The 14,976-nt window shown below is 34.4% G+C and overlaps 1 protein-coding gene across 2 annotated transcripts in view; it reads right to left on the bottom strand.

The window, feature by feature from the left end:
* LOC149794929 (serine/threonine-protein kinase 32B-like) overlaps nt 1-14,976 on the bottom strand; it is a 247,876-nt gene that overhangs the window by 86,300 nt on the left and 146,600 nt on the right. For both annotated transcript variants that reach the window (XM_089964571.1, XM_089964570.1), the window contains exon 3: nt 13,741-13,796. In XM_089964571.1, coding sequence (XP_089820697.1) covers nt 13,741-13,796 — 56 coding nt within the window. The remainder of the gene's footprint in view (nt 1-13,740; nt 13,797-14,976) is intronic.

The raw sequence follows: 14,976 nt of genomic DNA, 5'->3' as shown, positions 1-14,976 counted from the left end.
TAAACACTTTTGCCATCTATTTGGGAAAGAATTATCTATTTATATTTTATTCACAAACACCAGAGTTTGCATTAATTCCCATTCAATTAATTTTCTCCCTATTCAATTTTCTACTGAATTCAAGATGTGCCCCAATAAACCTAAAATGCCTCTTCAGTAACAGAAGTGACTATGAAAGGAAGTATCAGGAGGAGAAGACCTTGAATTAAGTCTAGAAGGACAAAAATATCAAAAAAATTCATTTCTTTGACCACTAGAAACTATCAAAGCTGGGACTTATCTAGGCATTATGACTTCCTCCACTTACTTCACGGTGATGATGCCTGCTCAGTCACTTAATTGACAATGCTGATGCCTGTTCAATCATCTACTTGACAACATTGATGCCAACTCACTTGACAATGCTGATGCCAGCTCAGTCACATAATTGACAATGCTGATGCCTGCTCAGTCACATAATTGACATTGCTGATGCCAGCTCAGTCACATAATTGACAATGCTGATGCCAGCTCAGTCACATAATTGACAATGCTGATGCCAGCTCAGTCACATAATTGACAATGCTGATGCCTGCTCAGTCAAGATAACTTATGCTGTGTGAGTTGAAATAAAACTTTGCAAGCTCAAGCTACCTTATTACATTATGTTTGTGGCATAAAAAATGTTCAAAATAATTGTATAGTATGTGTGAGATATAAATTGTTTTCGTAACGTCGTGGCAAAATGAATGGGAAACCACAAATATATGCACTTTGTTATTATTACTTCCTTCCACATTAGCCACCTCTATCCAAACAGAAGCATTTAGGATTGAAACCTTCATTTTCATCTGTATCCACATAAAAATCATACCAGATGCTATGAATTTCAGAGAGAGTGACACGTGTATGGTGAAGCTTGAATTTGCAGTATGCACAGTGGAGAGAATAATGGCATACCTCTATGTTACTTTCACGTCCTGTGGCTGAAGCATCTTTAGATAATGCATTTATGGAAACTGAACAAGATGTAAGCACACAGATAACCAAAATAACTGAAACATCAGCCTGAATTAGTCTAAAGTACACTAAATATCATTAGGAGTTATTAAAATTTGGGAAAAATGAATTTTTCTAGATTAGACAAACCAGCTTATGAAAGTGCAAGGAAATAAAATCAGTTGTTGGCATATTCTTTTTTACAATTTATCTCTAAAGTCTAGGAAGTGAAAAATGACAAAGCAAGTGAGCCAACAGGAAAATAGTTGCCATGAGAAATTACAAGAGGCAGAGTTTATATAAATGATATTGCTTTGAATTAACAATGACAGTATGTGCGGAACTCAGTAATTAGCCTTCATGACAATGTCAGTCTAAACACATTTTATGGAATTATACAGAACCCTTTGCCAGAAGCACTGAATAAAGATACCTCACAGCTTTTGATTGCAACATACAATCCACTGCTGATTCAATTTTATTTCAGCTTGTAATAAGATTATCTGAACTTTTGGAAATTGAACTTTTTTAAATTCGTAATTCATTTTTGATTCACTGTCAGTTCATTCAAACAGTTTGATTTGCACATATTTTGCTTTTATTCCTCAAAAATACAAATAATTAATAAATTTGTAATGTATTCCCTAGAAAAAGACAATCTAATTACTGCTATCTGAAAAGATTCTAATTAATAAGTACACTACTAGTAGATCAGTGGAATCAGTATGTATATGTATACTACTAGCGGATCAGTGAAACAAGTGTGAGTATGTATAATACTAGTGGATCAGGGAAATCAATATTAGTATGCATACTACTAGTGGATCAGGGAAATCAGTATTAGTATGTATATTACTAGTGGATCAGTGAAATCAGTATTAGTATGTATACTACTAGTGGATCGAGGAATTCAGTATTAGTATGTATACTACTAGTGGATCAGGGAAATCAGTATTAGTATGTATATTACTAGTGGATCAAGGAATTCAGTATTAGTATGTATACTACTAGTGGATCAGGGAAATCAGTCTTAGTAATTGTATACTACAAGTATATCAGTGGAATCAATATTAGTATGTATACTACAAGTAGATCAGTGAAACCAGTGTGAATATGTATATTACTAGCGGATCAGTGAAATCAGTGTCAGTACATATACTACTAGTGGATCAGAGAAATCAGCATTAGTGCGTATAGTACTAGTGGATCAGTGAAACCATCATGAGTATCTATACTACTAGTGGATCAGTGAACCCAGAAATAGTATATATACAACAATGGATCAGTGAAATCAGTATTAGTATGTATACAACAATGGATCAGTGAAATCAGTATGATCATGTAAACTACTAGTCAATCAGTGAAATCACCAGTAGTATTTTTTCTACTGGTGTATCAGTGAAATCAGTATTAGTATGTAAATTACTAGTCAATCAGTGAAATCAATATTAGTATCTCTATAACTAGTGGATTAGTGAAACCAGAATTAGTATGTCTACTACTAGTGGATCAGTGAAACCAGAATTAGTATGTATACTACTAGTGGATCAGTGAAATCAGTATTAGTATGTATACTACTAGTGGATCAGTGAAATCAGTATCAGTATGTATACTACTAGTTGATCAGAGAAATCAGTATTAGTATGCATACTATTAGTGGATCAGTATTAGTATGTATACTACTAGTGGATCAGTGAAACCAGTAAGTATTAGTATGTATACAATGTACTACTAGTGGATCAGTGAAACCAGTATGAGTATGTAAACTACTAGTGGATCAGTTAAATCAGTATTAGCATATATACTACTAGTGGATGAGTGAAATCAGTATTAATATGTATACTACTAGTGGATCAGTGAAATCAGTATTAGTATGTATACTACCAGTGGATCAGGAGGCCACGAGTGGCCAAGTGGTCTAAAGTGCTCTCCATTACGAATCACTGACATCTCACCTCTGTCTGCGTGAGGATGAGTCTCCGATTCGGCCAGTATGTGTATGTGAGAAAGCATGCCAGTAGCTTATCGTGGGTTGGTGGTTCTTTCTGGGATTTTCCCGAGTTCTTCCTCCACCATTAATACTGGGTGCCATGTATAGCCTATTGTGTGCTGAAAAATGGCGTTAGACCCTACAACAACAACTAGTGGATCAGTGAAACCAGTATTAGTATGTATACTATTAGTGGATCAATGAAATCAGTATGAGTATGTAAACTACTAGTGGATCGGTGAAACCAGTAAGCATTAGTATCTGCACTACTAGTGGATCAGTGAAATCAGTATTAGTGTGTATACTACTAGTGGATCAGTGAAATCAGTATTATTATATATACTACTAGTGGATCAGTGAAACCAGTATGAGCATGTAAAATACTAATGGATCAGAGAAATCAGTATTAGTATGTGTACTACTAGTGGATCAGTGAAATCAGTATTAGTATGTAAACTACTAGTGGATCAATAAAATCAGTATTAGTAGGTTTATTACTAGTGGATCAGTTAAGCTAGTAAGAATTAGTATCTACACTCCTAGTGATTCAGTGAAATCAGTATTAGTGTGTATACTGCTAATGAATCAGTGAAATCAGTATTAGTATTTATACTAATAGGAGATCAGTGAAATCAGTATGAGTATGTAAACTACTAGTCAATCAGTGTAATCACCTGTAGTATTTTTACTACTGGTGGGTAAGTGAAATCAGTATTAGTATGTAAATTACTAGTCAATTAGTAAAACCATTTTAGTATCTATACTACTAGTGGATCAGTGAAACCAGTATAAGTATCTATACTACTACTGGATCAGTGTAATCAGTATTAGTATGCATACAACTAGTGGATCAGTGAAATTAGTATTAGTATGCATACAACTAGTGGATCACTTAAATCAGTATTAGTATATATACTACTAGTGGATGAGTGAAATCAGTATCAGTATGTATAATACTAGTGGATCAATGAAATCAGTATTAGTATGTATAATACTAGTGATTCAGTGAAACCAGCAAGCATTAGTACCTACATTCTAGTGGATCAGTGAAATTAGTATTAGTGTGTATACTACTAGTGGATCAGTGAAATCAATGTGTGTGTGTATGACTTGGATTTTTAACATAGCTTTAACACTTTTTCAGTCATAGCGCTATGATGTCTGCAGTGTGGCAGTTTATACTGATGTCTAGCACTGGGACATCATGGAGCAGACATGTAGCATGATGTCCCACCCAGTCATATTATCCTGACACCAGGCTGACCAGTCCTAACACTAACCTCTTAATGCTGAGTGCCAAACGAGGCAGCTGTTAGTATAATTTCTGAATGTCTTTGGTATGACTCAGCCAGGGATCAAACCCACGACCTCCTGCATCCAAGGTGGATGCTCTAACCACTAGGCCACCAGAGTGGTGAGTGAAATCAGTATTAGTACGTATACTACTAGTGGATCAGTGAAACCAGTATGAGTATGTAAACTACTAGTGGATCAGAGAAATCAGTATTCGAATATATACTACTTGTGGATCAGTGAAATCAGTAATAGTTTATATACTACTAATGGATCAGAAAAATCAGTATGATCATGTAAACTACTAGTCAATCAGTGTAATCACCTGTAGTATTTTTACTACTGGTGGGTCAGTGAAATGAGTATTAGTATGTAAATTAGTAGTCAATTAGTAAAATCCATATTAGTATCTATACTACTAGTGGATCAGTGAAGCCAGTATTAGGATGTATACTACTAGTGGATCAGTGAAATCAGTATTAGTATGCATAATACTAGTGGATCAGTGAAATCAGTTATTAGTATGCATACTACTAGTGGATCAGTGAAACCAGTAAGTATTAGTATGTATACTACCAGTGGATCAGTGAAATTAGTATTAGTATGTATACTACTAGTGGATCATTGAAATCAGTACTAGTATGCATACAACTAGTGGATCAGTGAAATCAATATCAGTATCTCGACTATTAGTGGATCAATGAAACCAGTAAGTATTAGTATGTATACTACTAGTGGATCAGTGAAATCAGTAAGTATTAGTATGTATACTACTAGTGGATCATTGAAATCAGTATTAGTATGTATGCTACTAGTGGATCAGTGAAATCAATATTAGTATCTCGACTATTAGTGGATCAATGAAACCAGTAAGTATTAGTATGCATACTACTAGTGGATCATTGAAACCAGTAAGTATTAGTATGTATACTACTAGTGGATCAGTGAAATCAGTATTAGTATGCATACTACTAGTGGATCAGTGAAACTAGTAAGTATTAGTATGTATACTACTAGTGGATCAGTGAAACCAGTATTAGTATGCATACTACTAGTGGATCAGTGAAACTAGTAAGTATTAGTATGTATACTACTAGTGGATCAGTGAAATCAAAGTGCCAAACTATGGCACCAATATAATCCCAGCTAGTTCACCACATAATATGGTTGATATAATTGGGATGTGGAAAGTCTATCTGATAGAAGCATGGACACATTATTTACAATGGCATGGAAACAAATTGTTGTTGCTGTTATAAGATTTAATGCCATTTTTCAGCAGAAGATAGGCTATACATGGTGGCCAGGATTAACAGTAGAGGAAGAGCCCGTGAAAACACGGAAGGAACCATCGACCCACAAGAAGTTACTGGCAAGCTTTATCATGAACCCACATTGCATGCCATACTGACCCAGGCTGGTTTGGATAGGTTCTAAACTCACGATCCTTCATTTACAAGTTTAATGCTCTGCTATAAGAAAAATATGAAATGAAATGTAATTGTTCAACATGAGATGTTTCTAAGGGATGGTGGTTGGAACTATCTTTATTCTTTACCTTTGGCAATAGGAGAATGTGAAATTCAATATGACAGTGAAACAGCAGTCAGCCCATTGACTACCTACCTCTCTCAAAGTAGTACGGTAATATCTGTAGTTTATCATGTAGCTTTTGTACATGGTAAAGCCATAAAAAAATATAATTTCTGTCCTCTCATGTTTGGCACAATGAATTTCTATTTGAATTAAAAAGTGAAAATGTAAAGTACTTCAGAATATAATGAATACTATTATCTGAAAAATATTTCATACCAAAAATTCCATGAAATGATGCAATTGTATGTCTTGCCTGTACTCCTGTAGCATAATTAAAAAACAATGAGAAGCATGAGAAGCGCATCACTACAGCTGACTGGTCTGAATATACCAGTACCCATCAAGTTTCGTGACTGTAAATACAACTGTGTCAGAGAATGAGAACTAAATATAAAAACTTAATGTAATGATTGAGCATCAAATGTAGGTCACTATGATCTACTTTATCCTTTATTGAATAGTAACCTTTAAGATGAAGAGACCGGGCATCATGTTGCATGACTATATATATAACTGTTAGAGAAATTAAGCTAATGCAAAAATCTAACAATCACCAAAGCATGAAAGTAGGTCATTGTGTCCTACTTTTGTCCATGATGAATTAGACCCTATAAGACAAAATATCCATTAAATTATATGACTGTACATACAAAAATTTCAGCAAAACTTAACTGAATGCAAAGTTTTGGAGTAAATACTGGAAAATAAAAGCAGGTCACTGTGAACTACTTTTAACCAAGGTGAGTAGTACTTTCCAATGTAAATATATTAATAGATTCCTCAAATGTCATGACTGCACATACAACAGTCTCAGATAACTCTGTTAAATGCAAAAAGTTTACCTAAATAATGGAATATGAAATGTAGGTCAATGTGACCTACCCTTGCCAATTGTGAGTGGCATCATCAGAGATCAATACACTAACAGATTTCATGTGTGTACAGACAACAGTGTCAGAGAAATACATAAACTTATTGCTGATATTAAATGCTGTCAGCAAAAAAAGAAAATTACCATGTGACTGTTGGTGGCAGATTGGTTGGTGGCAGTGGGGTTGGTGGCAGTGTAGTTCCAGTGATAAGGAGGCACACATACTCCTCTCTGTGGAAGTTTAGAACCTCTTTCAATGGGAAAGCTTGGAAAGGATAGCCCTTTGATTTTGTCATATTTCTAGCAAGAATTACATTTTGGTAGACAGTCTGTCCAGTATAGGCAGGGTAGTTCTCATGTAATGGTCTCTGCACCAATCCAAAGCAGATTTTCTCATTCAGGCTTCGTGGGAGACACCTTGGTGAACAAGCTTTTGACAAGGCTAAACAGCAGGCTTCCTTTCCATGTTTCTCCATTCCCAAAACAGAAACCCTGTGCAATGGACACTTTTAGCATGAAATGGAAATGCCTGCTCACCCTTCAGGATGATCTCACAAGTACTTCCAAAAGTAAGGACCTCCACTGTTCAGCTCACTTATGGCCTCTTTAAACCTTTGGGTGAAGCTTCCTTCAAAAATCTTACTGTTAGGGTGCAAATGTTTGTAGAGATAATTTTGCTGCATATTCTGTTGGGCAGATTGCTGAAGTAGACATGGGGAATCTAAAGTGAAGGGTCCACCTGAAGACATTTAGGAGGCACAGGGGTAACTCATATTACATCTATAAAATTTGCTATGGTAAACAAGGGTTTGTGTGTTCCCTAATTGAATTCAGGATTTTGAAATAGTTCCCCTCATGAAATTAATTATCTCAGTTCTGAGGAGAACCAGAATTTTAGCTCTGGAAAATAAAGATTTTGCATTAGAATGTCATAAAAGGCACATGACAGAAAGTGAGGGATACAAAAGGAGAGAAATTCAACTTTGTAGGGAGGTGAATCTAAAAAAAGCACAAGGTTTGTCTCAATTACATACAATGTGTTCATGTTTTTCAGTTTGTAATTATTATTGAATGTATTCATTTTAAATTCGTACTTCAATTTTTCCTTGATTTCAGAAATAACTGTGCATGTAATATGATGGCAAGAATGTCTTAAACTATTTCATTATATGAATGAGTTGGGATTCAGTTGTTTTGTGTGTAGAGAAATCATGTAGTGTAAGATTAAATGCATTTCTTCTGATACAAATTGTGTTAATATGTTATTTACCTATTTTAAATGACTGTATCATTTATGCTGAGGATTGAGTTTTCCTATGTCTGGAAATCTATGTAAATGAATTGCTAATTAGCAATGTTATGTAGTTAGGACAAGGAGTGAAGCCTATTAATTCATGTGTAATTAAGCTATGAATTCTCTTCAGCCAAGAATCAAGGTGATGTATGCTGGATGGAATAGCTCAACTGGTGTAGTTATACTATCTGAGAGGTCTAATTACATCATGGTCTCAGTTATGAATGTAAGCAGCCACTGAAAAGACATCAATTTATGATAACAGGATTGTGAGTGTATATTAGGTGGTGAACTGACCATAGTAACTAGTTCTGTTGAATTTTGGTGGACAATACCTGATGCAGAAAGAGTGGGAATATTGGTTGATTCCAAAAGAATAACATCTGTATAATTGTATATTGGGTATTAGTTTTCTATTTAAAGGAAATAGCTCCATACCTGTATGGCAACAGTGTGGAGAAAGAACAGTCTGTAACCAAGAGAAAGATGATCCAAAGAGGCAAAGAGAGAGGAGAAAAGGAATACGGAAATACTGCCTAGTCACCAGCAGCAATTTGAAAAAGACCAAGAGCACCAACTGATGCCCTCATGCAAGCAATATGAGTTTAATCAGACACTCAATCATACAATGAAATTTGTTCTATAAGTATAACAGAACAGTTAATTGAATTTCACATAATTCTGTAACTCTAAGAGAAAATGAATCATTTCACACATCATCTACAATTTCATTTTGTTTATGTAATTGATTACATTTTTATATTTTACATACATGGGCTCATATTTTTATATTCTATATCTCTGCTCAGATCTCAGTTGTTCATTAATTGTCCATTAATTTCATATTTTATTTTATTGATTTCTCAATCCAGGCATAACACTGTGGGTGATCATATCCTAGATAGCGATAACCAAAAATCACACATTTCCACCACCTCGTAACACTTACCCTCAAGACTGTTTTATTGCACACCATAATGTCTACTGGACAAAGGATCAGTTTAATGTTGTTATGTATATTTGATTTAATTTATTTCTTATTTAATTTAATTGTCTGTTTGTAAGTTTTAATTTTTAAATTTCATTACATATTGAAATTTGAAGGTTTCCAGAAATTAGTTTGACCTGACTATTTAGTCATAAACACCTAATAATAGAACATTTTATCTAAAAGCTGATCTAGTTTCTGGCCTTGATTGAGAATCAAGTAAACAACTTCTTTTCTTGTTATTTATTCTTAATGTGTGATTGAAAAGAGTAAAATCTAGGCTGACTGGGACTACGTGACTTTAGACATAAATAACTTCTAAGATGTTCTTGAAATTCTGGTTGTACCTGAGGGTTGACTCTCATTTGGGAATTTGTTTTGTATCTCAAGTTAGTGTATAACCTTTGTCTTCAGAGAATTTAGTCAGTTTGGGTTTTTCAACTTCGACACTGAAAGGTGTTTTGTTATGACCAGTTGAGTTGAAATTTTATTTTATGGAATTATTAAATCTTTTTCCTGGAATATTTTAGTGCTCATACAAAACTTTTGGACAAAGACATTTATTGAAATTTCAGTCGGAATTCAAACACCGGATTATATTCTGTGGTTCAACGAAGAACTGTTGACACTTCAGGGCTATACAGGCTACAGTCATCATCACCTTCCATTGTGAATTTTTGTAGGGAATAAAACTCAAATTCATTAGAACATTTTATTAATAGGAATAATAATTTTTAAATCTTTTTTTGTTCTATTTTTACCTTGTTGTTCAAGGGAAATAAATTATTTTTTAAATTTTACAAAGCTTGTTGTCTTCACTTATTTCTTGTTACTGTTTATAAGAGCCCAAACACGCAACAATGCCATATCCATTAAACCAGACTGCATAAGATTCAATGGTAATTATTATGATTCATTTCTCTCTTTTGCCAACCTGGTCTTTTCTTAACAGATCCCCAGTCACTATGCTGGAGATGAGCAAGCTCAACTTTTATTACCAGTTAGGACTGCATGCTTCTATCTGGTAGCCCCAAAAGGGTTAAAGCATCTTTTCCTCCTTCTAAAGGGCTCAGCTGATATTTCAGTTTCCTTTATTTTTAGTCAGATTCTTACAACAACCAAGAAGTCTTACCAGTCCAATAACAAGAGGGATCTTTCATTCATGCAGTTCAATCCTATAAAGTTCAAGTCATTGCTACTTCATCATTTGTCACTGGAGAATGTGATGAATACAACAGTTTTGCTGACTTCATACTACCTTCTCCTCCTTTTATCTTCATTCCTTGTCACACTAAAAACCAAAGCCATATTTCCTCTAGGGCTTATTGCCATGGCACAAAATGTGGCCCAAGTAGATTCTATCTTACATTTGTGGAATCTTCTACCATAAGAGTATTTCCTTGTTTTCATTTCACCAGTTTTTGGGGTTCATCAGCCTCCCACTGAACAGGCCAATTTAGTTAAGAAAAAATTAACAGATACAGTACTGAATTACTGATATGAAAATAAAGTCCTTTTGGTGTTGCTTATTTTTTTCAGAGGGGATAACTGAATGAATGCTGTAATACTTACCTGTTGTTCTTGCCAGATTACCTCCTGCCACCCTAATTGATTTCTGACAGGTAGACTACACCCATAGAAGAACATGAGGATGATTATGCAGGGGCCATTGATGTTTGGTCAACTTCTAGAAATTCTTAAAGTCACCACTTGGATGAGAATAATTTCTATCCCCAAAAAGCAAGCTATTAAATAGCAACAGGTAGGTATTACAATATTAAAATTAGTTTTAACCACCACCACCCAATAAAACAACTACATTTTGTCTCTATACATACTGTAAGATGGTCTGATAAAATTTAGTGGGTATCTGAATGAATTTTGGATCCACATGTTTCAATTCTCCTTTCTGGATCTGAAAAGTTTTAGATGCATGCCTTGTTATCATCACTGCGCAAAATACAAATGTAACTTTATCATATATACTCAGTGCATCCTTGCATACATATGAAAATGCCATTTTTTGCCAGTTTATTAGATTTTCAACTTTCATGACTTGGATGTTTTATCTACAGTAGAGTCATATAAGTATTAGACTGCTATTTTTGTACAACATGAGAGAATAGTTGCTTAGTTCTCATGAGGGAACAGTTGCTGAATTCTCATAAAAGAGTAGTTGCTCAGTTCCAGAAAACTGTTGCAGGTTCTCATGAGAGAATAGTTGCTGAATTCTCATAAAAGAATAGTTGCTCAGTTCCAGAAAATTGTTGCAGGTTCTCATGAGGGAACAGTTGCTGTACTAAGTAAAGATGTTCCATAAATAAAGCATTATTATTATTATTATTAGTAGTAGTAGTAGTAGTAGTAGTAGTAGTAGTAGTAATTTTTCTGTAGACATCAGGACAAAGAAACATAGTACATATCCAGCTCTTTCAATGATCTAACATGGTAAGCTCTGACTTAGATACAGACTTAGTGTTTTGTCCAGGTGTCTTGGATAAGCTCTGACTTAGACACAGACTTAGTGTTTTGTCCAGGTGTCTTGGATAAGCTCTGACTTAGACACAGACTTAGTGTTTTGTCCAGGTGTCTTGGATAAGCTCTGACTTAGATACAGACTTAGTGTTTTGTCCAGGTGTCTTGGATAAGCTCTGACTTAGATACAGACTTAGTGTTTTGTCCAGGTGTCTTGGATAAGCTCTGACTTAGACACAGACTTAGTGTTTTGTCCAGGTGTCTTGGATAAGCTCTGACTTAGATACAGACTTAGTGTTTTGTCCAGGTGTCTTGGATAAGCTCTGACTTAGACACAGACTTAGTGTTTTGTCCAGGTGTCCTGGATAAGCTGAGTAAAGATGAAAAGTATATTTGCATCTTTATTTTGTGTTAAGGTTACTGTACAAACAATCAATGTTTCTTGAAAGGATGGCTTTTTATTTAAAAAATGGTAGGACTCAATACAGAAGTCTTTAAAAAAAATGCCAAGATTAATTTTATTTATTACATTGTAGAACTAAATACAGAGGTCTTTACAACATGCCCAAATAAAAGCTCTCTAGTTCAATTTCACTCTTTATTTCATGACAAAGCAAAACCTGAAAGGTTATTTCATGTCAAGGCAACTGGAATAAATTGCCTTGCCCAATGACATGTCATGGTAGCCAGCCCAGGCTGACCCACAGTTTCATTCAAAATTATTTTTCCCAACAACATGCCATGGTAGCCTAACCACTTTGACCTTCAGTAGTTTCATTCAATTGATTTGTTTAGTAGTTCTCCATTTTCATTATCTAATTCATATAGAAAGTATAGGCTACTATTAACACAAAAGAGTTTATATTTTAAAAAATATGAGTGCCCTTTAAATGTAACGTGTCCCTGTTACACTTTATTGTTTGTTCAAAAGATTTTCCAACAAGGATAATTTGTTTTACATGTAGAGTACTTTCTCTCTAAATTTGATCAATCCCCTTGTAAGAATGACCATGCAGAAATTCCTTAGTTAATGTGCCATGAGCATAATGAAAAATATAGCAATCATTCATATGTATGAATCTGAATTGGACTGTATGTGAATGAATCTGAATTGGACTGTATGTGAATGAATCTGAATTGGACTGTATGTGAATGAATCTGAATTGGACTGTATGTGAATGAATCTGAACTGGACTGTATGTGAATGATATAGCAATCATTCATATGTATGAATCTGAATTGGACTGTATGTGAATGAATCTGAATTGGACTGTATGTGAATGAATCTGAATTGGACTGTATGTGAATGAATCTTAATTGGACTGTATGTGAATGAATCTGAATTGGACTGTATGTGAATGAATCTGAATTGGACTGTATGTGAATGATATAGCAATCATTCATATGTATGAATCTGAAATGGACTGTATGTGAATGATTTCAAGATTAACTGACATAATCAGAAGGACCTGGCCTTTTGTGTTAAACCATGATATCTTATTTTGCTTTTTACCTGAAGATAATTTTTTTAAAAAGTAACATAATGGATTTAATTAGTTCCTTTTTGCCACAAGTTACATTTCATTCAATGACTACAAGTGATATTTTTAGTCATTAAAAGTTTGTTTATCAGGCACTTGTCGAAACAAACTATACTGAATATATCGATACTTTTCTCATTAAAATTTCGCCTTATGTAAATTATATTCTCCCTTTATGAAAATGCCAGATCCCGTAGACATCACTGGAAAACTTGGTTTATGATCATCTGAATACTTTTGGGGAAAATGAATTTATAAATGTTGTCTCAAATGAATTCCATCAACAGATAACAAAAGCTTCATTATACTTAAAAGAAAGAAACAAAATTTCAAGTTCAATACCTTTTAAAAAGATTTAAAAATTTGCTATATCGGTATGAGGATACGATCATGTTATTGAGAAATGCATACTCAACTTCCTGCCAAATTTCATTTATATTAGCACATGGAATGAATATTGCTCAGTTGTGCAGTTGTTTAAAAAAATCATATCCAAAATATTTTCAAAATGTACAAAACAAAATTTAAAATTCCTGCAATGACCTAAAATTCTCGTCAGGTAATCTACATAAGCATACAAACATGATTGCTTATTTGTTAATTTGTCTCCAACTAACGGTTTTCAAATGATAGATGTAGCAAGTTTCTCAGGATGAATCAACAAATGGATAGACAGAAGAAAAAAAGAAAAAAGAACAAAACAAATAAGCTGACCTTCCCGAAGCTGCCTTTTCCTATGGCTCTTAGGATACTGAAGTGGTCAAAATTCACTGAAAGGAGAAATAAATCAGTAGGTAATTATTTTCAATCATGATTATTAAACTCATGCTGCAAATTGAAGGTTTATTAATGTTATGCATGTAATCGAATTTGGTTTGCTTTAGTTTTGTGCTTTACAGCAGAGCAACACATAGATTATTTAGCGCCAAGGCAACGGAGTCAAGTGCCTTACCTAAGGACACACCATTATATCTGATCCAGGCTGGTCTGATAGTAAGAATTTCTTGTGAGTACTAAATGCAATAACGTAAAGATTTTCAAGAATTGTATCTTTCAGTGCACTTTTAATGCTTTATTAGCTTATCATGCCAAGGAAATGAAAGTTACATGCCTTTCCTGAAGGCGCATCAAGGCAGCTGACCAAAGCTGGCCTGGGTAGACACTGAATATATGACCCTTCAGTTACAAATTGGACACTCCACCAACTGAATAGCCATTGCTCTCTGACTGGTGAACTAAATGCTATCACAAGATGTGTCTGTCAGCATGGATCCATCTTATGTACTGAAAATGATCTGTAGGTTAGGGTCTATGTTATGTACTGAAAATAATCTGTAGGTTAGGGTCTATGTTATGTGCTGAAAATAATCTGTAGGTTAGGGTCTATGTTATGTGCTGAAAATAATCTGTAGGTTAGGGTCTATGTTATGTGCTGAAAATAATCTGTAGGTTTGGGTCTATGTTATGTGCTGAAAATAATCTGTAGGTTAGAGTCTGTATTATAAGCTGGAAATGATCTATAGGTTTGGGTCTATGTTATCAGCTGGAAATGATCTGTAGGTTAGGGTCTGTATTATAAGCTGGAAATGATCTATAGGTTTGGGTCTATGTTATCAGCTGAAAATGATCTGTAGTTTTGGGTCTCTGCTATGTATTGAAATGATTCATAGGCATAGGTCAATGATATGAGCTGAAAATGATCTGTAGGTTTTTGGTCAATGTTAAGTACTGAAAATGATCTGCAAGCTTGGGTCTATGTCATAAGCTGAAAAAGTTCTGTAGGTTTGGGTCTATGTTATGTGCTGAAAATGATCTGTAGGTTTGGGTCTATGTTATGTGCTGAAAATGATCTGTAGGTTTGGGTCTATGTTTTGTACTGAAAATGATCTGTAGGTTTGGGTCTATGTTATAAGTTGAAAATGATCTGTAGGTTTGGGTCTGTGTTATCAG

Source organism: Sinohyriopsis cumingii, chromosome 7 (assembly GCF_028554795.1).
Source record: "Sinohyriopsis cumingii isolate HCF-2022 chromosome 7, ASM2855479v2, whole genome shotgun sequence".
NCBI classification, from domain to species: Eukaryota; Metazoa; Mollusca; class Bivalvia; order Unionida; family Unionidae; genus Sinohyriopsis; species Sinohyriopsis cumingii.
The sequence above is the reverse complement of the archived record's forward strand: the minus strand, read 5'-3'. Positions and strand labels throughout refer to the sequence as shown.